Source organism: Podarcis cretensis (genome assembly GCF_951804945.1).
Source record: "Podarcis cretensis genome assembly, chromosome: 16".
Classification (NCBI taxonomy): Eukaryota; Metazoa; Chordata; class Lepidosauria; order Squamata; family Lacertidae; genus Podarcis; species Podarcis cretensis.
Window position 1 is genome coordinate 17208687 of NC_137186.1, and position 21486 is coordinate 17230172.

Consider the following 21486-nt stretch of genomic DNA (forward strand, 5'->3'; position numbering starts at 1 on the left):
TTGCAGCGCGTACGTCAGGTTTTAAAAATAATGATGATGATGATGATGATAACACAGAGGTGGTGTGCAAGTCAGGAAAACGTCATACTCGTGCAAGACCTCCAAATTAAATGGCTATCACCTCTGCTTCCCAAAAGCAGAAGCTTTCATTGTGCCCACTGTGAAACAGAACTGCAGAATTGTAAGAGACCCAAAGAGTCGTCTAGTCCAGGCTTCCTCAACCTCGGCCCTCCAGACCAGTGGTCAGAGATGATGGGAATTGTAGTCTCAAAACATCTGGAGGGCCGAGGGTGAAGAAGCCTGGTCTGGTCTAACCTCCTTCAACGCAGGAATAGGATAACTAAGGGTGATAGGTTACAGATAGGTAGCCGTGTTGGTCTGCCATAGTCAAAACAAAAAAAATTCCTTCCAGTAGCACCTTAAAGACCAACTAAGTTAGTTCTTGGTATGAGCTTTCGTGTGCATGCACACTTCTTCAGATATCTGAAGAAGTGTGCATGCACACGAAAGCTCATACCAAGAACTAACTTAGTTGGTCTTTAAGGTGCTACTGGAAGGAATTTTTTTTGTTTTGACTAAGGGTGATAGGATTTGCTTAAAAAGAATATCCTTGGACTTCTGGTCTGCCTGCAGAACAGAATGGCGGTGCAAAACGGGTCATCTTGTTGACAGACAACCATTTCAGGCTATTTGGACCTGTAGGGGAAGGCCAGGGCTAGGTGCTCCCCTGAAAAACCCCCACAGAAGAGTGGGATCTTGAGGGGACCAGCTGTGTGGTGGGGAGGAGAAGCATTTGTTTAAAAAGAATAGCCTTCATGATTTAACTATGATTAACTATGCAATGACATAGTTGTGACCAGTACAGTACACACACAAATAGAAAATGATAATAAATAACATAGGTTATGTAATATTCTTAAAATATACTAGTGCCCTCAATGAAAAGTATATCATCCAAAAATAGAGAAATTGCATTATTACTCCTATATAGATGATATTACATGCCTGCCAGGTTGCAAAGAGAATTTACCAGCCGCTTGCTGGAGAGGATTTAAGGAGAGGATTTAAGGGACGGGGAGGATGTTGCCGCATGGGGTGGCAATGCCTAGCAGCACAAGATTTATGAGTAAAGGTCCTAGCTCCTCCATAGCACCAGACCCAGGTTTAGCATTGCCATCACTTCCCCCCACCTGAGAAAACTCTGCAAAATATGTTATATAAGGACCTAATGATCCACCTAGTAACAGCAACTAGGCTGGAATTTGTCTGGCATTGGAGACAGCATTCCCACTTCACCTTAAAGGTTAGCAGCTGTAGAAAAAGTCACGTCACCAACATGAGCAGTTTGGAAAGCTCTGGCTTAGGACAACAAATGGTTTTTAAAACGAGATTTATCACAGCATGAGTCAAAGACAAGTGTTCCACAAACAACTGGGCCTCCTTTAAAGGCCTTCACATTCCTAGATGGAGGTATGGAGCAGCTGTATCTCTAGAGCACACAGTCCATGTACATCCGCAACAGCAGCCTGCAAGGATCTCGGAAGCCTCTGCAGAGGTGTTGCCACTTGGTGGAGGGAGCCTCCTGGGACGCGGGTGGCACTGTGGGTTAAACCACAGAGCCTAGGACTTGTCGGTGGTTCGAATCCCCGCTGCTCCTGCCCACCTAGCAGTTCGAAAGCACGTCAAAGTGCAAGTAGATAAATAGGTACCGCTCTGGTAGGAAGGTAAACGGCGTTTCTGTGCGCTGCTCTGGTTCGCCAGAAGCGGCTTAGTCATGCTGGCCACATGACCCGGAAGCTGTACGCCAGCTCCCTCGGCCAATAAAGCGAGATGAGTGCCGCAACCCCAGAGTCGGCCACGACTGGACCTAATGGTCAGGGGTCCCTTTACCTATGCAAGAGAAGCATCCTGGAAGGAGGCGGCTCCTGGCTGCCACTGGGTGCAGCATCTCAGAAATCCAAGACATAGGAAGAGCCCTGCTAGATCAGGCTAACAGCTAACAGCCCAAGTAGTCCAGCATCCAGTTCTGACAGCGGCCAGCCAGGTGCCCCCAACGGGACCTTAGTACCCTCTCCTGTAGCCTCCGGCAACTGGTACCTTAAGGGCAGTTGAAGAGGCAATCAAGTCCCCACGGACCAATGTTTAACTCAAAGGTTGACAGGTCAGGAAAGGGTCCCAGATCCTGAGACTTCAGGACTCAAACCTGAGCCCTGTGGTGGCCCCTGTGGTGGGAACCCTGGTGGTTCTTGCTCTGCATTTCCTCCTATCACTGAACCCTGGAGATGGAGGTTGATTGGGAGAGCGGAGGCAGGAGTAAAGGTTGGAAAGCCCCTTTCCCAAGAGTCTGTGCAATAACTGGCAGAAACAGAGGTTAATTGGGAGAGGGGAGGGAGAGGGTAGACCACCACCCCATAGTGTATGTGCAATAATTTGCAGCCAGGTCCTGCCGGGCTGAAGCTCGCTATCTGCATGCACAGTCCTCTTTTTTATGTTTTTGTTATTAATTGCACTCTTGCTGGCTTGGCGATCCAAGCCTTCCCTTTGCCACTTAGCTGGGGTCAGGCAAACCTGGAGACTTCAGGCCAGTCCTGGAGATCCAGCAACCCTATTCCATTCTACCTCTGGCTTAGGCTGGCTTTGGACTGGGTCACTGATCTCTGAACAGGCAAACTTTGCAGCCCAAATTTTTGTTGGCTGGAAGCATGCCTCATATCCAGGTTTTCCTATGAATCTAGGTGCATGTTGGGCCATGTGACAAGGAATCAATGGATTCAAATGACAAGAAATGAAACATCAAACATCAAGAAAAACTTTCTGATGGCAAGAGCTATTCAGCAGCTTAATGGACTATCTCGGAAGGTGGCAAACTCTCTTCCCCTGGAGGATTTTAAGAAGTCGGATGGGCATCTGCCAGGGGTTTTTTAGCTGTAATCCCTGCATTGCAGGGGTTGGACTAGATGACTCTTGGGGTCCCTTTCAATGCTACAATTATATGATTCTATGTAGTGTCCATTTCCTGCACAGCCTGGCCCTACCACAACCATTTCTGGGTAACTCTGATTTCCTCCTATTTCCAGGAGATGATGACCTACAAACAGTGCTTTTTTTCTTTAAAATAATGTTTAGGGGTCTTCTCATTTTGACGCAAGAAAACCACCATTTTATAATTCAAATCGGGGGAAATAAATACAGTAAATGGACAAAAGTACAAAGATTCACAAAATGTTCAGGGGTATGCGTACCCCTGCATCCCTCCCCCCCCAGGAGAAAAGCACTGCCTACAAACGTCCCTGCCTTCAGACTTCTCACACAATAAGGCTACCTGCACTTCAGATTTCAACTTTGCAGCTGGTCTAGAATAAGCTTCAATATTATAGGATACAATTTGGCCCCCGTTTTGAGGACAAAGTGGGCTCAAAGTAATGGGTAAGAGGGCACCTTGTCCTACGGATGTACCAAACATTAGGACTACAGCAGGGGACGGTGGGCACCCCATCAGGTAGTGACACCTGAGTGCCATCATGTAAAATGTCCATTGGGTCAAGGCCAGTGTCCAAGGCAAGGCAGCGGCCATCCAAGAAGGGGGGCCTGGGCTGAGGCCTCTCCCCCCCCCCCGCCTGCCCTCTTCAGCCCCAGAACCGAGGCTTGGCGGCTGCCAGGCGCTGCTCCTTCTCTTGGGAGGACTTGCCACTGCTGTCGGCCACAGCAAACATATTCTCTGGATCCATGATGAACATGCTGTAGAGGTTGAACAACAGCATGGTGAAGAGGGGCAGGAACGTCAGGCCGAATCCGAAACCACGGAAGGAGCGGCCCATGGCGTAGGCTAGCCAGTAGAGGAGCCTGGAGGAAATTGGGGGAAAGGGTGGGAGGGAGGAGAGAAAGCAAGCAAGAAGAGGGTCAAAAGATGGTCGTGATTGTTATGTATTCAGTGGTCTCTGTTTGCCTGAGCTTGAGTTTTGGACTAAGCCTCTGTGTTCTGATTCGATACATGATAACCAATCACAGAACATTTCAGGATTTGGGCCTCTGCCATTGGCCCTTAAACTCTGAGTTATGATTCGCAGCTTGGAAATTTGGACAGCCAATCACGTTGGGAGTGGGAGTGGCCCAGGCCTTCAGAAATGTATATAAGCAGTTGCTTTGCCCCTGTTGTTCAGTTCTGTTAGTTCAATGAAGGTTCTAGCTGTTATCGCTGTGTCTTGCCTTGTGGGAACCCACTGACACTTCAGTGATGCTAGATGCCGTCACTACCTTGAAGATGAAAAATGGAGATTTAACTGGCTTTTGTGGGGCAGTGCAGCAGGGAAGGGGGTAGCCCCAGTGGTACCTCGGGTTAAGTACTTAATTCGTTCTGGAGGTCCGTTCTTAACCTGAAGCACCACTTTAGCTAATGGGGCCTCTGGCTGCTGCTGCGCCATCAGAGCACAATTTCTGTTCTCATCCTGAAGCAAAGTTCTTAACCTGAAGCACTATTTCAGGGTTAGCGGAGTCTGTAACCTGAAGCGTATGTAACCTGAAGTGTATGTAACCTGAGGTACCACTGTGTAGTGATTAGTGCGTTGGACTAGGGCTCAGGAGACCAGGGTTCAAATCCCCACTCAGCCACAAAGTTCACTGGGTGACCTTGGGCTAGAAACTGCCTCACAACCTAACCTACCTCACAGGGCTCTTGTGAGGATAAAATGGGGGGGAGGAGAAGTCTGTAGGCCATCTTGAGCTCCTTGGAGGAAAAAGCTGGCATATAAATAATCAACCGCTGGTCTCCCAAGGAATATTAGACAACGTGCCTAAAACTCAGCCTCACCTCCATTGAGCTAGATTAAACTGGCTGGTCACCTGCTGGTGCCCCCCACCCAGTTTCCCCCTCCTGCCAAACAGAGCAGGAAGATGGGGGCATAAAATCCTTTAGACTGAGACAGACCCTTCTAGGTCAGTACTACCTGCAGGGCCACCGGCCCTTCCATTAGGCAAACGGAGGCAGCCTGAGTGCCCCCCTGGTCTTGCAGCTTTTATCTGCTGGGCTGTCCTACCACCACCTGCCCAGTGAGGCTCTCTCCTTGTCCTGTTCGAGGATCTTCCTTCAGAGCAAGGTACTCTGCGTAGAGGGGCCCTAAAAGTGCATTTTCTGTAGCAGTTAATGATGGGAAGCAGGGGGAGGTATTCTAGGCTGCATTAGCCCCTGAAGCTGACTGTGGCAGCAGCACAGGTGCTTTCATAGGATCATAAGTAATTGCCTTATACTGGTCCAGTTAGCGCAGTATTGCCTACACTGGCTGGCAGCAGTGGCTCTCCAGGGTTTCAGGTGGGTTTCTCTCCCAGCCTTACCTGGAGATGCCAGCAGGGACTGAAGGTTTGGGCAATTAATGATTGGGAGTTGCTGCGCCATTAAACTTCAGATAACAGACTTTACAACATCCTTGTTTGAAATGGAGTCAGAGGAAGCTGCGCTGATAAAAAGACAGTTAGAAAAATATATACGAACTAAGATGTATCCGACGGATGAAAGTAAATGATGTTTGATGTGATTGAGAATCATGGACTCAAGGGCGGAGAATTATAAATCGTCAAAATCGAGATGTGGAAAATATGGAAACAACGAGGAGAGGCAGGACTGAGATGTGGAGATACGCTTCAGAGATGCAGACCGTGGGGAGCTCTGAAAAATTAATAATTATAATTTGGACTATAATTTGGTCTTTTTATTTTAGTTTTTTATTTCAATTGGAGTATTATGATTGGATATATTAATTGGAGTATTATGATTGGATATATTAATTGGATGTTTTTTATTGGAAAATTAATAAAAATGTTTTTTTAAAAAAAAGAACCTGGGACCTTCATGAGAAGCAGGTGCTCTGTCACTGAGACACAACCCAGAGTCTGCTTTCAAAGCCAACCTGCCCAGACCGTCTTTCTCAGGGAGAGGAATAGGGGCCTCCTAGCATCTCTCTGCACCCTTAACAAACCACAGCTCCCAGGATTCTTTGCAGGAAGAAGCCATGACTCTTTGAAGTGGTACCCTAGTCTTTTAAAAATGGATGGTGTGGACCTGGCCCTGGCTGCTGCATTAGGGGCCTCCAGACGAGGAGGCCCTGCTGGCCCTGCTGTTGAAATAATGCTAACCATTTGCTGCGTTTCTGCTTTTCTCTCTTACCGTGAAATGGCAAAGAGGGCTGTCAGCAGAGGGATGAGCTTGAGGCCTTCCTGGGGCAGGTAAGTGGAGAGGACGGAGATGTTGAAGAAGTACAGGATGAAGAGCTGGACCGACTGGGAGACATAGTGGCGGTGGATCTCCACCTCCCGGCGCAGCTCGCCAAAGGGCTGCAGGGAGGAGAAGCAGATCCGCGAGACCCCGTACACAATCATACCTGCAGGATGAAGAGAGAGAGAGAGTGCACTCAGACACCTGAACATGAAGATGCAGTGGACTTCAAAGGATGCCAGGACCCTGCATCCCAGGATATCTGCTTCTGAGCTGGGTTCAAGGCCCTCGTATTAATTTACAAAATCCAGACCACCTAAACCCTTTTGTCAGGGACGCAGGTGGCGCTGTGGGTAAAACCTCAGCACCTAGGACTTGCCAATCGCGTGGTCGGAGGTTTGAATCCCCGCGGCGGGGTGCACTCCCATTGTTCGGTCCCAGCGCCTGCCAACCTAGCAGTTCGAAAGCACCTCCGGGTGCAAGTAGATAAATAGGGACCGCTTACCAGCGGGAAGGTAAACGGTGTTCTGTGTGCTGCGCTGGCTCGCCAGATGCAGCTTGTCACGCTGGCCACGTGACCCGGAAGTGTCTGCAGACAGCGCTGGCTCCCGGCCTCTAGAGTGAGATGAGCGCACAACCCTAGAGTCTGGCAAGACTGGCCCGTACGGGCAGGGGTACCTTTACCTTTACCTTTTAAACCCTTTTATCCCAGCTCGATCACCGATATGATCTGCAGGAACGTCTTTGACTATTCCCCAAGCTGGCAAGGCTCATTTGACAACTAGAAACCAAACCTTTAGTTTAGTGGTTCCCAGACCTGCCACCTTGGTTCCATAGACCTGGTTCCAAGGGCCACATTCACACCATCCATTGAAAGCATTGTGACACCACTTTAAACAGTTGTGGCTTCCCCAAAAAGAATTCTGGGAACTGTAGTTCATTAAAGGTGCTGAGAATAGTTAGGAGACTCCCTATACCCTTCATACTGTTAACCAGAGTAGTTTAACTGCCAATCCCACTTCCCAGGGAACTCTGGGAATTGTAGCCCTGTTAGCAACTGTTTTGAGCAGGCTATTGGGAAAAGTGATTTGGTTAAAACTGGGAGGGGGCAAGAGGAGGCATTTGTAAGAAATCCCTCTTTTAGTGTGGCAGCACTTACACTATGGAACTCCCTGCCTATTGACATCAGACATATACAAGAGAAGCAAGACCACTCTAGGGACCAGGGCAGAGAAGAGAAGAGGAGGTGGGTTGTTGATATTGCAAGCATTGGCCAATCAGAACTGTGCAACATTAAGTTCTACTGGAAATGGCACAACTAGTTTTTCCTCCAATCTTAGTCCTGGGCAGGGAATCCTAGATCCATTTGCAACATGATGTAGATGCCCTTTGGAATTACAGTTTCTGATATTTAAATAGCATCCTCATTCAGCATAGCATCATGTACAGAGTAAAGCGAGAACAGGTCCCAGCTTGATCTGCCAGAAAAAGCAAGTCTGTTTACACACCCTCATAATATCAACACGGAAATCAAACAATAAAAAGCCCTGAAGAATATTACAGGTCGGGGTTGGGCATCGCCTGAGAAGCGCATTTGTTCACCGATTGCACAAATGCAAATTCTGGGATCTGGCACAAGAGTGTACATATATTTCATTGTTCTCTGCTTTTATGAGCAAGTTTATAGTTTCCATAGTTTCTATGATCTCAGGCCAGAGAGAGAGAGCAAGAACGGTCGTCAGTATTGGTGGGAAAAGTTCTCAGCGCTAGCAGAAGCCATTATGCAAAGTGTGGAAATAGATTAAAGTGTGCTAGATTTGCATAACTGATACAAGTCAGCAGCTGGTACATTTGGGATGCTGAGGAGGAGCAAGAATGGGGGGAACTGGACTGCAGGGGTCAAATGAACAGCAGGACAGGGGTTAAAAGAGGCCCTCTCTTTCCAGCCCTCAGGACTCCCCTCAGGTCACACCTCCTCACACCAGGCAAACGCCCCTCCTTGGTCCTATTTTGCACCCTAGAATCATAGGGGTGGTACCCCATTTAATCCACCCTCCTGCAATGCCCTCCTTGAGTACTTTTGTCCTTGAATTCCAACCATGCCTTTCGCTCGCCCAGTTGGAAGAAGAAGAGTAGTTTGGATTTGATATCCCGCTTTATCACTGCCCACAGGAGTCTCAAAGCGGCTAACATTCTCCTTTCCCTTCTTCCCCCACAACAAACACTCTGTGAGGTGAGTGGGGCTGAGAGACTTCAGAGAAGTATTACTAGCCCAAGGTCACCCAGCAACTGCATGTGGAGGAGCGGGGAAGCGAACCCGGTTCACCAGATTACAAGTCCACTGCTCTTAACCACTACACCACGCTGGCTCTCTCAGTTGGAAGATAGAGGTGTGTGTGCAACTATGTGTAAAAACTAGCCTACTATATACAAAGGTACAATTCACACTTGTGGTTCTGCCATCTTTTACCTCTGGCACCTGCCCCACCCCCAGGCAAGTGGCCCTTGACCAGATTCCTGAAAAGGCTTCCCAAAGGCTTTTTGGCCAAACTTGGCAGGGAAACCCTTTCTCCCCTGGAGCAAAACCCACAACCAGACACTCACCTACGATGATTGGGAAGGTGGCAAAGACGCCGCAGCGCATGGTGTAGACCAGGCGGGAGCTCATGGTGGGCATGAAGGGCGCGTCAAAGGGCAAGAAGACATATGCCCCATAGATCAGGCAGGGGAAGATGACAGCGGCTCCAATCATGGAAGCCACCGCTTTGAGGTTGGCTGAGCTGCAGGTGCCGTTTTGAAGGCAAGGCCACCTCTCGGTGCAGGTCTTGCCTGGTTTCCCCTCGTAGCTGGGCGAGTCGTCAAAATGAGCCGAGTAGCCGCGGGAGATGAAGTTCTGCTTCTCGAGGGCGGCGTTCTCCCTCTCGCAGCGGATAATCTCGTCCTCTTCATCGTACGCCGGGTACCATTCCTTTTTCTCGGTTACTGGTGTGCGTTCGATGCAGTAGGGGTCGATGGGGATGAAGACTTGGGCCGCCACCGCAGGCATGCAGTTGTCATCCTCTTTCTCCTCCTCCTCCTCCTTCTCCTCCACCACTTGGGTAGCAGGAACTCCAGAGAAGGCCTCACTGTCCACACCAGGCCCCATAATGGCCTCTTCCCTGCTCCCCTCAGGACTTGGTCTGGAGTCAGTCTCCAACGTTTCCAGCGTTGGCGTCTCACAAGACGTATCATGACGGGCTTGATCCCATGGCAGGGTCGCATCAGAATTCTGCTCTGGGGTGTAACTTGTCACTTCCTGGTTCTCAGGCGGGTCCTTTCCCAAAGCTACCATCACCATCTCCTCCAAAGGGATAGCAGCCGCCATTTTGGGACCTCCAGGAAGATCTCCAGCAAGTTTTGACTTCTTCTCAAGGGGACAGTTGCATCCAGTGGGCTTCTCAAGCTAGGGCACCATAACGGCAATTTATCCCTGGTCCTGATGACTCCCTGCTTCCGGGAGGGCAATTTAGATCTGGAAAGCGGAGGTGCAATCTGTTTCTGGACAAGTTTATAGCTAGGCTCGCCTCATCTTCTCCATCTGGCTCTACAAAGGGGTGGAAAAGCATACAACATGACTCAGTATAAAGGCAGCCATTATAGGACTGTTCTATAAAACCAGGCCTCCCAACTCAAGCAAATACCAACAGTGGAAAAAGCTTAAGGACATAAAAATGTAAGAAAAGCCTGTTGGATCAGGCCAAAGGGGGGCCAAGCAGATGATTGTATTCACAAGCATTACTGCCTCTGACTATGGAGGCAGAGCATAGCCTCCTCCTCCTCTATGAATTTGTCTAATCCTCTTTTTTTAAAGCCATCTACTGCCTCCAGTGGGAGGGAGTTCCATATGTTACCTATGTGCTGTGCGAAGGACGTTCTTTTATCTTGTCCTGAATCTTCCAATGTTCAGCTTCATTGGAAGTCAACAAGTCGTAGCTTCAAGAGGGAGAAAAACTTATCTCTATCCACTTTCCCAATGCCAAGCATAATTTTATAAACTTCTATCACGTTGCCTCTTTCTCGGCTTTTCTCTAAACTAAAAAACCCCCCAAACGCTGCAACCTTTCTTCATTACGGTTACCCTTTTGTGAACCTTAAACCTTGGCACAGACAGTCTTGACTCATGAGAATCAATAAGGGCTCTTATGAGCGCCAATGACAGAACTGTAACCCTGGGTTAATATTTAGAAGGGAAATGACCAGCCTCGATCCTGAAACGGAAGCCACAGACTTGTGAGCTGGATGCCCGGGATCCTAAATCCAGATCAAGCAGGACTAGGTAGGCTCTGGTTACTCAGCGATGATGAACTGGGCTGTCACCTAGCCAGAAACCAGGACCTGGCCCAACCAGAATGCTACCTTCCTGGCCTGTTGTAAGAAGACTTGGAGGATTATAAAGCCAGAAGGAAAAAGGGAAGGAGCCACACCCCACAACTCTACCCATTTTCCCTAGCTACTCTCATGATTCCAGCTACAATCCAGGACACCAATGTGGCATCACTTCCCTCCAAATTACTCATCATGGCATCTTGGGTGGAACATTTGGCTTAACACTGTCTGCTACCGAGCTGGGCCCCTTGTATTAATTTTAATAGTGCTGTTTTTATCAGCTATACTTTAATATATTTATTTGTGAGTTCCATAGTTTAACTATGTGCTGCGAGAAAAGTTCTTTCTTTTATCTGCTCTGAATCTTCCAACATTCAGCTCTGTTGAATGTCCACAACTTCTAGTCTCACGAGAGAGGGAGGAAAAAAACTCTCCCCTAATCACTTTTTCCACCCCAAGCATAATTCTATAAACGTCTGTCGCTGAAGTACCTTAGCAGTACTTTTTTTCCTTTTCCTTTTGTACCTTAGCAGTACTAAAAAAAAAACAAGCAAAAGAATTCATGAGCTCAGATTTCTTTAAATCTGTTTGTCTTCTGTTAGTGATTTCAGAGTTCTAGATCTCGCTGGCCAATGATCTTTCCATCCCTACTGTAAAATATCACCTGCACATTGGCCTTCCCTAACCTGGCGCTCTTTATATGCCTCACGCTACAACTCCCATCAGTCATGCTTATTGGGGCTGATGGGATTTATAGTCCAAAACACTTGGAGGGCTCCAGGATGGCAAAAGCTGATAGACGTCAAAACATGTATATATGAAGTAATAACAAATAAGGATTTTGCAAAAGTGCAACCACATTTGGACTATTCTGTACAGGAGGTCACCTCACCTCAAAAAGGATATTGTGGAGTTGGAAATGGTTTAGAAAAAGGACCTCAAAATGATCAAGGGGATGGGATGACTGCCCTATAAGGAGATGTGGCAGTGTTTGGGATTTCTTACTTTAGAGAAAATGTGGGTAAGACGTGAAATAGAAGTTTATAAAATTATTTGAGGCACGGAGTAAGTTTTTCCTCCTCTCTCACAACACTAGGATTTGTGGGCTTCTAATGAAGGTGAATGTTGGAAGGTTCAGGGCAGAGAAAAGAAAGTCCAGTGTTAAACTCGCTCCCACAGGAAGGCAGAGATTGCCACTTGTTTGGGTAGCTTTAAAAGATTAGACAAATTTATGGAAGAGAGGGCGGTCGACGGCTGCTAGTCACAATGGCTATGCTCTGCCTCCACAGCAGAGATAATAATAATAATTTTATTATCTACACCCCACCCATCTGGCTGGGTTTCCCCAGCCACTCTTCTGAATACCAGTTAGTGGAAACTGTTACGTTGTGGGTGAACATATCAGACGACACAGCGATTCTTCAGACAGCTCTTGTTTATTCACAGGCCAGAACAGAACTGAACTGAAGGGTTCAGCCAACCTGCATATATGAAGCTCAGCTACAAAGCAACAGTAACAATTTTCTGTAACTATCCAATCACTGAACGTCACTTTCAATTCCTTATTTGCATATGCTGACCTGAGTGAAAACTATCTACAATTTCCCCCTGCAGGTCCAGGGTGAGAACTTCAGTACAGTACATAACAGAAACCACAGGTGGGGTCAGTGCTCTTGTGCTTGAATCCTCCTTGCTGGTTTCCCACCGGGAATTGTTTGGTCATTGTTAGAACAGGATGCTGCACTAGATGGACCACTGGACTGATCCAGCTGGCTCTATCTTATGCAATGGGGCTCTAAGGAGAGGCTGCCTTTGCTGTGAAGGGACATTGCCCTGAGCTATGAATGCACCAGTGCAGGCCCTGTGGAAAGGTACTGGTGCCTGTGTTGGCCTTGGAGATCTGGAGACAGGCTGGACAGCCTCAGCCAGTTGGATGCCCTTAATGATGAAACAGTTTGACCGGGTCAGCTATGGGTCAATGCAGCCTGCAGTCCCAAAAAATATTAGCCGCTCTTGCCTTGGCTCCCTTAACTGAAAGGAAGCTGCTTGTTTTGTTTTTTTAAAAAAAAAGCTGGAATTGTAGAATTGAATTTTATAGTTCCAAGAAACACCTGCTGTCTTGCTCAAAATCACCTTCCAGTCTGCTGTTAAAACAAAAAAATAAAGGCAGCTTATTTTCAGCTGAAACAGGCAAGCCTAGGGTGGCTAATCCTGTTGGGGCCACTGGCCACAGTGACCCATGGCTGACCCTCACAGAGGGGAGAGATGCTTGTCAAAGTGGGCATGGCAATAAGTCAGTGTTCAAAGACTGCCTCCCAAAAGGGTACATGAGAGAGGGGTCAGTAATTGTACAATGCAGAAAACCGTGCCATGTTTTTATTTTTGCATTTGATTGAAGGCCCTAGCTGGAGACGTCAGTGGAGACTGAACCAGGAATTTTCCGCATGCCAAGCGGGCACTCTGCCACTCAGCTATGGGTCATAGGTAAGGCAAGAGTAATGGGGGATGACATCAACTGAGCTCCTGCAAAAAAAAGGAGGAGCGGGAAGGCAGGCAAGGTGGAAATTCCAGAACAGTTCCTGCAAATGGTCCCTTCCAACTCTATAATTCTACAACTCTATGAAACAGTCTGTTCTTTTAGGTGTTTTCCTGGGCAGCTGCCTCCAAGCCTTGAGTTGTTGATCAGGAATGACCGGCTCCATTAAATAACCGTCCTTCTCTCACCACCAATACACAAAATTTCAGGTTTATTATTATTAATATTATTTGTGGCACAGTGTGGAAGCCATGCTCTCTATGTGGGGCTTCCTTCGTGCTTGATCCAGAAGCTGCAGTTTGTGCATAATTTTGCAGCACAGGAGGCAGGCCTTCTAAGCATATAACATCCCTGCTCAGAAATCCACACTGGTTAAAAATTTGCTACCAGGCTAAGTTCAAGATGTTACTATTAGCACATAAAGCCCTCAACAACTCGGGACCGGTTTACCTAAGAGATTGCCTTATCCCTTATGTGCCCACCTGCTTCGACTGGTGGAAATGGCAATACTACAGGTGCCACGTAATACCCGTTCCACATTTGTAAGGACTCAGTCTGTTAGTTTGGCAGGACCTGCACTTTGGAACTCCCTGCCTGTTGAGATCAAGCAGGTGTCTTCACTATACTCTTTTTGGCACCTGCTAGAAATATTTTTGTTTAGACAAGCCAGCCCAGATGTTTAGAAAGTTGAGGAAATTTTAACCTTCCGGTTAAGATGGCGACCAGTCAGGCAGCTGGACCCGCAGCCCCATAGTGTACGCGATTCATTTCAGTTTTATTTGGATCTATGCAGTCTTAAATCAGACTCTTTTTGCATCTTGGAAAAGCAGCAGACGGCAGGTGAAAGATGTGGAGCTGTGTGGCTTGCTGCAATTAATAGAGTTTATGTCTAGTATTTTAACTTTTGTATGTTTTAAAGTAGGGTTGCTAATTTTCCTCGATTTTGTCATCTTTTTGTAAACCACTTTGAGGGTTTTTGGGGTTTTTTTGGAAATAAAAATAATATATAGGTTAGTTATTGTTCCCTATGAAGGGAGCGATCATCACTGGCACTCTTGCGGGTGCCACACAATATTCTTTCTACACTTGTCAGAACTTGATGTTTTAATGTGGAACCTCCCACACTGTGGAACTCCCTGCCTTTTGACAGGGAAGTTCCTTCTTTGCACTCAAAAAGAGTGCATGTAAAAAAAACCCCAAACATGCTTGTTTAAACAAGCCCAGATACGCAGAGGATCAGCGTGTGCTTTAATTTGTTTTTAGTTTATTGCTGATTTTATTTTTATTTTAAAAATGTTTTAAATAGTTGTTTTTACCAAATAATTTTATTGTTTTATTCTTTCTGGAAACCACATTGAGTTTGTTTGTTGTTGTTTACAACTGTGCAGTGCATACACGTTATGGAAGAAAAGTAAATAAAATAAATCATTTGCTGAGACGCTGGGCTCGATGCACAAACAGGCTGACTCTGTATAAGGTCCCTTCTTCCGTTCTTGTGAACGATGGAACTGCACCATTTAAAGCAGCCAGCCGACAGCTGCTGCCTTATTTGGAAACGTTAAAACTGACAAGGGAATTACTTTGCATTTGTACAGGGCTTTTTACATTGTCCCAATGCTCTTCACATACAGCAAACTACGCTGTTTGGCTCTCACCAAAGTTTAGAAGCCAAAACATGATTAGAACTTTGAAAATGTACAACAGGCAAACAGGATCCAGAGCAATGACTTATTTCATTTTTCTGCCTGCTCAACGCTCCTGGTTCAGATAGCTCTCATGTTGTCCTCCAGATATTGATTGATTGACTGATTGTATGTTTTCAGTCACCTGCCCTTCTCCCTAAGGTCTCAGGGTGGGTTACAACAATTATAACACAATATTTAAAACAAATTAAAAGAGCTTACAACCATAACAGTAAGGTAAGTCTGGAAAAATACGCCTCAAGTGTCAAAAGCCGGGAGAAAGAGGCACATCTTCAGCATCTTCCAAAAGCTGTAGGATAAGGATGCCAGATGCTCCTCATATCATACCATATCTTAGGGGCTGCTACAGAGAAGGCCCTGTTCCTAGTCGACCACCTCCTGAACATTTGAGAGTGGAATTACCAAGAGGTAATCTTAACACCCAAGAGAGTCTGTGGGGAAGGAGGGAACCTTAAAGGCATTTGAGGTCTGAATTGTTTAGGGCGTTAAATGCTAACATGAGCACCTTGTATTGAACCCAGAAACAAATTGGCAGTCAGTGCTGCTCGTTTAAAACAGAAATTACTTGGGATATAAATGGAACCCCTGCCAGTAATCTGGCTAAACCAACTGAAGTCTCCAAGTCATCTTCAAGGGCAGCCCCATGCAGAGTTGTACTTTAGAACTACAAGTCCCAGCATCCCATGCTGGCTAGGGCTGATGGGAGTTGTAGTCCAACACATCTGGAGGACACCAGCTTGGTAAAGAATGACAAAGATTAAACTTCGAAGTCCCTTCCAACTGTACAATTCTATGCAACTGATATAAAAGAATTAAAACATCCAAATAGTACATCAGAAAAAAATATATATGTATACACAGGTGAACCGGGCATTCTCATGACACACCTGGGAAATAATATATAAATGCCAAATATATAGGATCAGTTACAACAGCAGGCCTGCAAAGTTAACAAGCTTCTATCAACCTTGGAGAGAGAGACACGATATCTAAATAACGAAAATCTGGATAAAGTTCAGGCTCACACACCTCTCCAAAAGGAAAAGGGAACAGAAGGTGTTCTAGGCTGTTCTGGTGAGGAATTAAAGAAATAAATGACGGGAGGCGAGTCATAACATTTATCTGTGGTAACATCACCTCTGACTACAATGCAATGTTGTGTTAGTTTGTCTACAAGCACAATCTTCAATCAGCAGAACTGGCACCATCGCAAGTGCCACATAATACCCATTCTGCCGTTGTAAGAACTCGATATTCTAGTGTGGCAGCACCCAAACTCTGGAACTCCCTGCCTATTGATACCAAGCAGGTGCCTTTTTTCGGCACCTACTACGAACATTTTTGTTTAGACAAGCCTGCTTAGATAGAATCATAGAACTGGAAGGACATTTCGAAAGCTGATGTGAGCTTTAATCTGTTTTTTATTTATTCCTATTTTTACTTTTCCAAAACCTTAAATTATCAGGACTCAAGTCTTCTTATTTACAATTTTATTGCCTTCTCTTTTTTGTAAAACGCTTTGCGTGTTTGCTTGTCTGTTTACAATCAAGCGGTGTATGAAATTTTATGAAATAAATAAAATAAAAACATTCCAAAGCCTATACCACTTTTGCATAGTTAATATACAGCCCTAGTCTGACTGGGAGTTGCAAATTCTAAATGCGCCCAGAGGCCCCAAAAAGTTGGCAAACCCCTCATTTAAAAACTAACAATTTAAAGCCGCAATCCTGTGTGCGTGCAGCTCAGTAGAATTCCCTATGCAGAGCAAATGTCCACAAGATTGCTTTGTAATGCTGCCGATTCTATCTACACTTATCTGGGAGACCCATTGAGCATCACTTTCTGAGTAAGGATCACAGAACTGTGTCTGGAATATCCTTTGAGTAGAATTCCCTGTGCAATTCAGATGTGCAAAAAGATTTCTTCCTTTCTGACCTCGTTTTCTTCGTGTATCACTAACAAACACACACAGGTTTTATTTTAAAACTTCGGAGCCCAAAGCCTGTGGCATTTATTAAAAACACTGACCATTTTCAAGGAAATGCCAGTTTTCCCACCACACAAACACAACATGTTGGGGGGGGGGGGGAGAGAGATCACAACCGAAGCACAAGGAAAAATATTTCAGCAACCCGTCTGTGTTTAGGAGAGGGGAAGAACCCAAGGTGGCTCCTATTTCTGAAGAGGAAAAGGTACAGAGGCAAATTAAAACAGGGCTTACCCAAATGGAGGAAGGCATGGCTCCCACAATAGCGTCCCCACTTTCTGCTCCCTCCAAATCCCCTCTTCCCCAACCTTCACGTCCCCTTTTTTTTACCTGTGGAAAGAAAAATGAGCTTGTTCCAAACACCAGGAAGCAGATCCAGTTTAGGAACGGTTGTTCTGTATAGCGACTATAATACTCTGGAAATGCTCAGCTTACCCTCTGCTTTCGCTTGGACTTTCAAACCTGTTTAACCAGCCCAGGTGGAGCTGGGATTAAAGGGCCAGGGGGGTGGCTTGCCTGGCCCCACCCTCCAAGCTTCTGAGTTTTGAAACACACGCACATCCCTCCTGGAAAGTGTGGATGGAGTCGGCTAAGTCCCGCAAATTCTGATCTCGCTTTTAAACATACACGCCAACTTTATTTATCAACTTTATTTTTAACTTAATTTAAATGGCTATAAATTAGCCATTTATTCAGGGGTCAGCAAACTTTTTCAGCAGGGGACCAGTCCACTGTCCCTCAGCCTTTGTGGGGGGCGCGGCGGACTATATTTTGAAAATAAAATAAAAATGAACGAATTCCTATGTCCCACAAATAACCCAGAGATGTATTTTAAATAAAAGGACACATTCTACTCATGTAAAGACACCAGGCAGGCCCCACAAATAACCCAGAGATGCATTTTAAATAAAAGGACACATTCCACTCATGTAAAAACACGCTGATTCTCGGATGCAGGCTGGATATAGAAGGTAATTGGGCCTTAGTTTGCCTACTACTAAGCCCCCGGGCCTTAGTTTGCCTACTCATGTATTTATGCATTGCATTGCATTTCTATCCCACCTTTCTTTCCAAGGGGACAGATGTGCTTCTCCCCCTCCTTTTTCAATCCCCACAACAACCCTGTGAGGTGGATTCAGGTTGGTAGCCATCTTAGTCTGATGCAGTCGAAATAAATTAAAAAATTGTCCAGTAGCACCTTAGAGACCAACTAAGTTCGTTCTGGGTATAATAAGCTTTCGTGCGCATGCACACTTCTTCAGATACCTGTGAGGTAGATTAAGCTGAGAGGCAGTGACTGAGCTCAAGGTCACCCAGGCAGCTTCATGGCAGTCGAGCCTGGATTTGAACCCTCATCTCTCCCAGGTCCTAGTTTGACATTCAAACCACTACACCATACTGGCTCTCAAGATCAGGCTCAGCCCTGATTTTAGGGTTGCCTTACAGCTGAAATTTCCCGGACATACACGGAATACCGCAATAGGAAGCAGTGTCTGGATGGAAATGGGAGGTTGTCTGGGAAATCTGAACGTATGGCAAGCCATGTTGGCAGCGTTGTTTATGCTCAACAACTTTTTTGACCGGATTTCCACTTTTTGAAATATGGTGACCCTATTTTATGTGAATCCGACTCCTCCTTTGTTTTATATTTCACAATAACATCTCTTACTGTTTTGGTTTCAGGTAGCAACGCAGAGCAACCAAGAAGTTCCATTTCTGAGTATGAGTGGGGTGTAGTTAAAAAGGGAAATTTCAACATGCACAAAAAAAGTATACATTTCCAACAAAAGAGACACAAATTTTGATTCCTGAGTATGCTAAAGGTATCCAAAATTAGAAGTGCTGGAAAAGGCAGCAGTATTGTTATTTTTAATCACAGGTTTTGATGGGGATTTCCTTTGCTTCAGACCTGGGGATGAATGACCAAGTTGTGGGTGGACTCTGATTGACATTTTGCTGCTGCCCAGTCACACTTCACAGTTCAAGTGACGGTGAAGGGAAACCAGAACAGCCAGGAGTTTTGGGGAGAGAAGTTTGTCTTTCACATTCCAGAGGACCGATGGTCTTTCTCTCTCACCTGTGTGCTCCCTTCTGTGTCCCCAAAACACCTTCTGAACCTGTGTACAGTATTTGCAAATACCCCTCACAAAAACAATGCAATCACTTTTGCCTCTTATGTGCTCTTGAAGTGCTAAGTGCTCTTCAACTTCCCACCATTTGAGAATGGCAAACATGTTTTTTGTTTGTTTTTAAATTGGTATCGTTTCCAGAGTTGAGCCAAGTCTGAGCATGATTCCTGTTGATCAGAGTGTGTTCTGCTGTCAGGTCAATATTTGTTTTGCCCAGTTGTATACAGGAGCCTGAGCTGGACAAGAGATTGAACGGCAGGTTTCAAACTGCTTGGTCAACAAAGGCAAATTCCGGAGGGGAAGGCATGCAAACCTGCTAAGGTAACTCCTCAAAATGATTGGTTTTTAACAGGGGAGGTGCATGGGGTAGGGGCACGAATGCACAAACCGGCTGAAAGGCCACAAAATGCACATGGCACTGTAAATCTGTGCCATTTCCAGGCTAAGCTCAAGTTTATATAAGATATAAGATAAGCGCATTCACAATACAATGATTGGTGATAACACTATGTTCCCAGTGTTTCCTAGACTGTAGCTCAGTGAAAGAGTAAGTGCCTTGCATGCAGGAGAGCCCAAGTTCAATCAGCCATTAATTGGGAGCCATAAGGGCTGCATGTGCAATCAATCAATAGACTTTATTTGCATAGCCGACAGGCCATAGCATCAAAGGACAAACACTGACAAAAATACATTACAAATATAGTTACCATAAAATCTTATGACCTATTAAAACTCTAGGTAGAAGCTGGATTATCATTCATCAATGACCCTCTGTCCCATGGGCGGCGGGCCTTTTCTCTGGTAGATTGTTCCAGGTCAGTTAAGTAAATAGACCAGCCAAATTGAAAGATTATAAATATAAATATAACCTCGGAGGGATGGTCAGGACAGGGAGAAAGATAATAATAACCAGATACAGATAAATTAATAATCTCAGTACTTAAAACTTGGCAGAGGTAATAAAATAATAATAATAAAACATAATGATAATAATAATAAGATCCTAGGCGAGGAATCCGGGTGACGACACTGATGTCATTCAGATAGCAACTCTCAATCTCATTGCTCTCACTCCGACTGCAGCGTTCCGTATATGTCTGGGAAATTCCCTAGTATGGTAACCCTAGTACCTGGCAAACCTGGGCAGGTATCGGGGGCACCAGGACTCTGGGGGGGTTCATTGGTGCTGACCCCTGCCCCTCCTAGTACCTGACAAACCTGGGCAGGTATCGGGGGCACCAGGACTCGGGGGGGGGCCTCATTGGTGTTGACCCCTGCCCCTTGTGAGCCAGTGTGGTGCAGTGGCTAGAGAATTTTGACTAGGACCTGGGTGACCTTGGGCCAGTCGCTCATAGCTGTCAACGTTTACCTTTTTAAAAGGGAAATTCCCTTATTCCGAATAGGATTCCTTGCAAGAAAAGGGAAAAGTCAACAGCTATGCGAGTCGCTCTCTCAGCCTAGCCTACCTCACAGGGTTGTTGTGGGGATGAAATGAGGAGGGGCAGAACCACGTGAGCACATTCAAGTTCCTCCTTTTATTTTATCTATTTATTTAGCAACACACATACACACACACACATACACACTTTGATCGTAGTAACACCATTAGCAAATTGGCAACCAGCACTGGTCTCTGAGCAGGGGTGTTATAAGCTGGCAAGGTCTTGCTCCTGTGAGCAATTGCACTGCAGCATTCTGCATTAAGCCCTCACCTGGTTTAGCCAGCCAGTCGAAGCCATTCCTGGGGTGTGGCTGCTGTCGCATGCTGACAGCTTCTAGGAGCCATAGGTGAGAGCTGAGTGCAGGGTGGGGACCAAAGGTGGACAAAAACTACCCCAGAAGGAATACGACGTGGCCCCCACCAGTGTACCCCTCCCCTAACACCCCATACACGTATCATCATCATCATAATAATAAACCGCTGATTTCCTTCCTCCCCGATCTGACCACGTTTGCTTGGCAACCGATTATGTTGTCAATAAAGTTTATTTGAATGCAGTTTGAAGCTGGAAGAGCGGCCATCTTGCCCTTACTATAGTCCTGGCAAATCTCATGGGAAAGGAAACGCGCTTAGCGACCGGTGTACGAACTCGCGCGACAATGTAAGTTGATATCGCGAGACGAAGCCGAAGCTGCCCTTTTCTTTGCCAGTCACCGGGGGACTGTCGTCACACAGAGGCCCCCTGCTGGATTCTTGCCCTCAAAGTGCTGTAGAGAGATCAGAAAAATAGAAGAGAAACACAGTCTTTTCCTTGGATTAGGACTTCCAAGTTTAGTTTGAAAGAAAAACATTTTAAAATCTCTCGGGGGAGGAATCCATTTATTACTATTTTCTCAAAAATGACCTGCTAAAAATTCCGCTGCCAATTAAAAAATTCAGTTCATTATCACTATATTGCAGGGGAGGACTGATAGATAGAGCAACTTATTGGTGACGAGCTACAATCTCCATGTTTAATATTGCAGGCTAGGGGGTCAAGCTGAGAAACGACGTTTACACAACAGCCCTGCAGTGTTGTTATCTCCACATTGTAGGTTGGAGCCAGGCTGAGACTATGAGT

The 21486-nt window shown here is 46.0% G+C and overlaps 1 protein-coding gene across 5 annotated transcripts; it reads right to left on the reverse strand.

Moving 5' to 3' along the window:
• Positions 1 to 1373: 1373 nt before the first annotated feature.
• On the reverse strand, positions 1374 to 20753 carry TMEM79 (transmembrane protein 79). Of its 5 annotated transcripts, none has more exons than XM_079956958.1 (4): positions 20638 to 20753; positions 8810 to 9788; positions 6158 to 6371; positions 1374 to 3843 (listed from the first exon to the last, which is right to left on the reverse strand). In XM_079956958.1, exons 2-4 carry the CDS (start codon positions 9567 to 9569, stop codon positions 3627 to 3629), a joined length of 1191 nt encoding a protein of 396 aa, XP_079813084.1. In that variant the 5' UTR covers positions 9570 to 9788; positions 20638 to 20753; the 3' UTR covers positions 1374 to 3626. The 5 variants fall into 5 exon arrangements, with proteins under 5 accessions (XP_079813084.1, XP_079813083.1, XP_079813081.1 ...); XM_079956957.1 differs by lacking the exon at positions 20638 to 20753 and adding an exon at positions 17232 to 17293; XM_079956955.1 differs by lacking the exon at positions 20638 to 20753 and adding an exon at positions 17127 to 17281.
• Between the last annotated feature and the right edge of the window lie 733 nt (positions 20754 to 21486).

Bases quoted from the DNA above. Each gene is read 5' to 3' on its own strand.
- TMEM79 (XM_079956958.1), bottom strand. From the start codon at position 9,569: ATGGCGGCTGCTATCCCTTTGGAGGAGATGGTGATGGTAGCTTTGGGA. The intron at 6,372-8,809 runs GTGAGTGTCTGG...TTCATCCTGCAG, and splicing joins CACCTTCCCAATCATCGTAG to GTATGATTGTGTACGGGGTC. The intron at 3,844-6,157 runs GTAAGAGAGAAA...AATTTCCTCCAG, and splicing joins GCCCTCTTTGCCATTTCACG to GCTCCTCTACTGGCTAGCCT.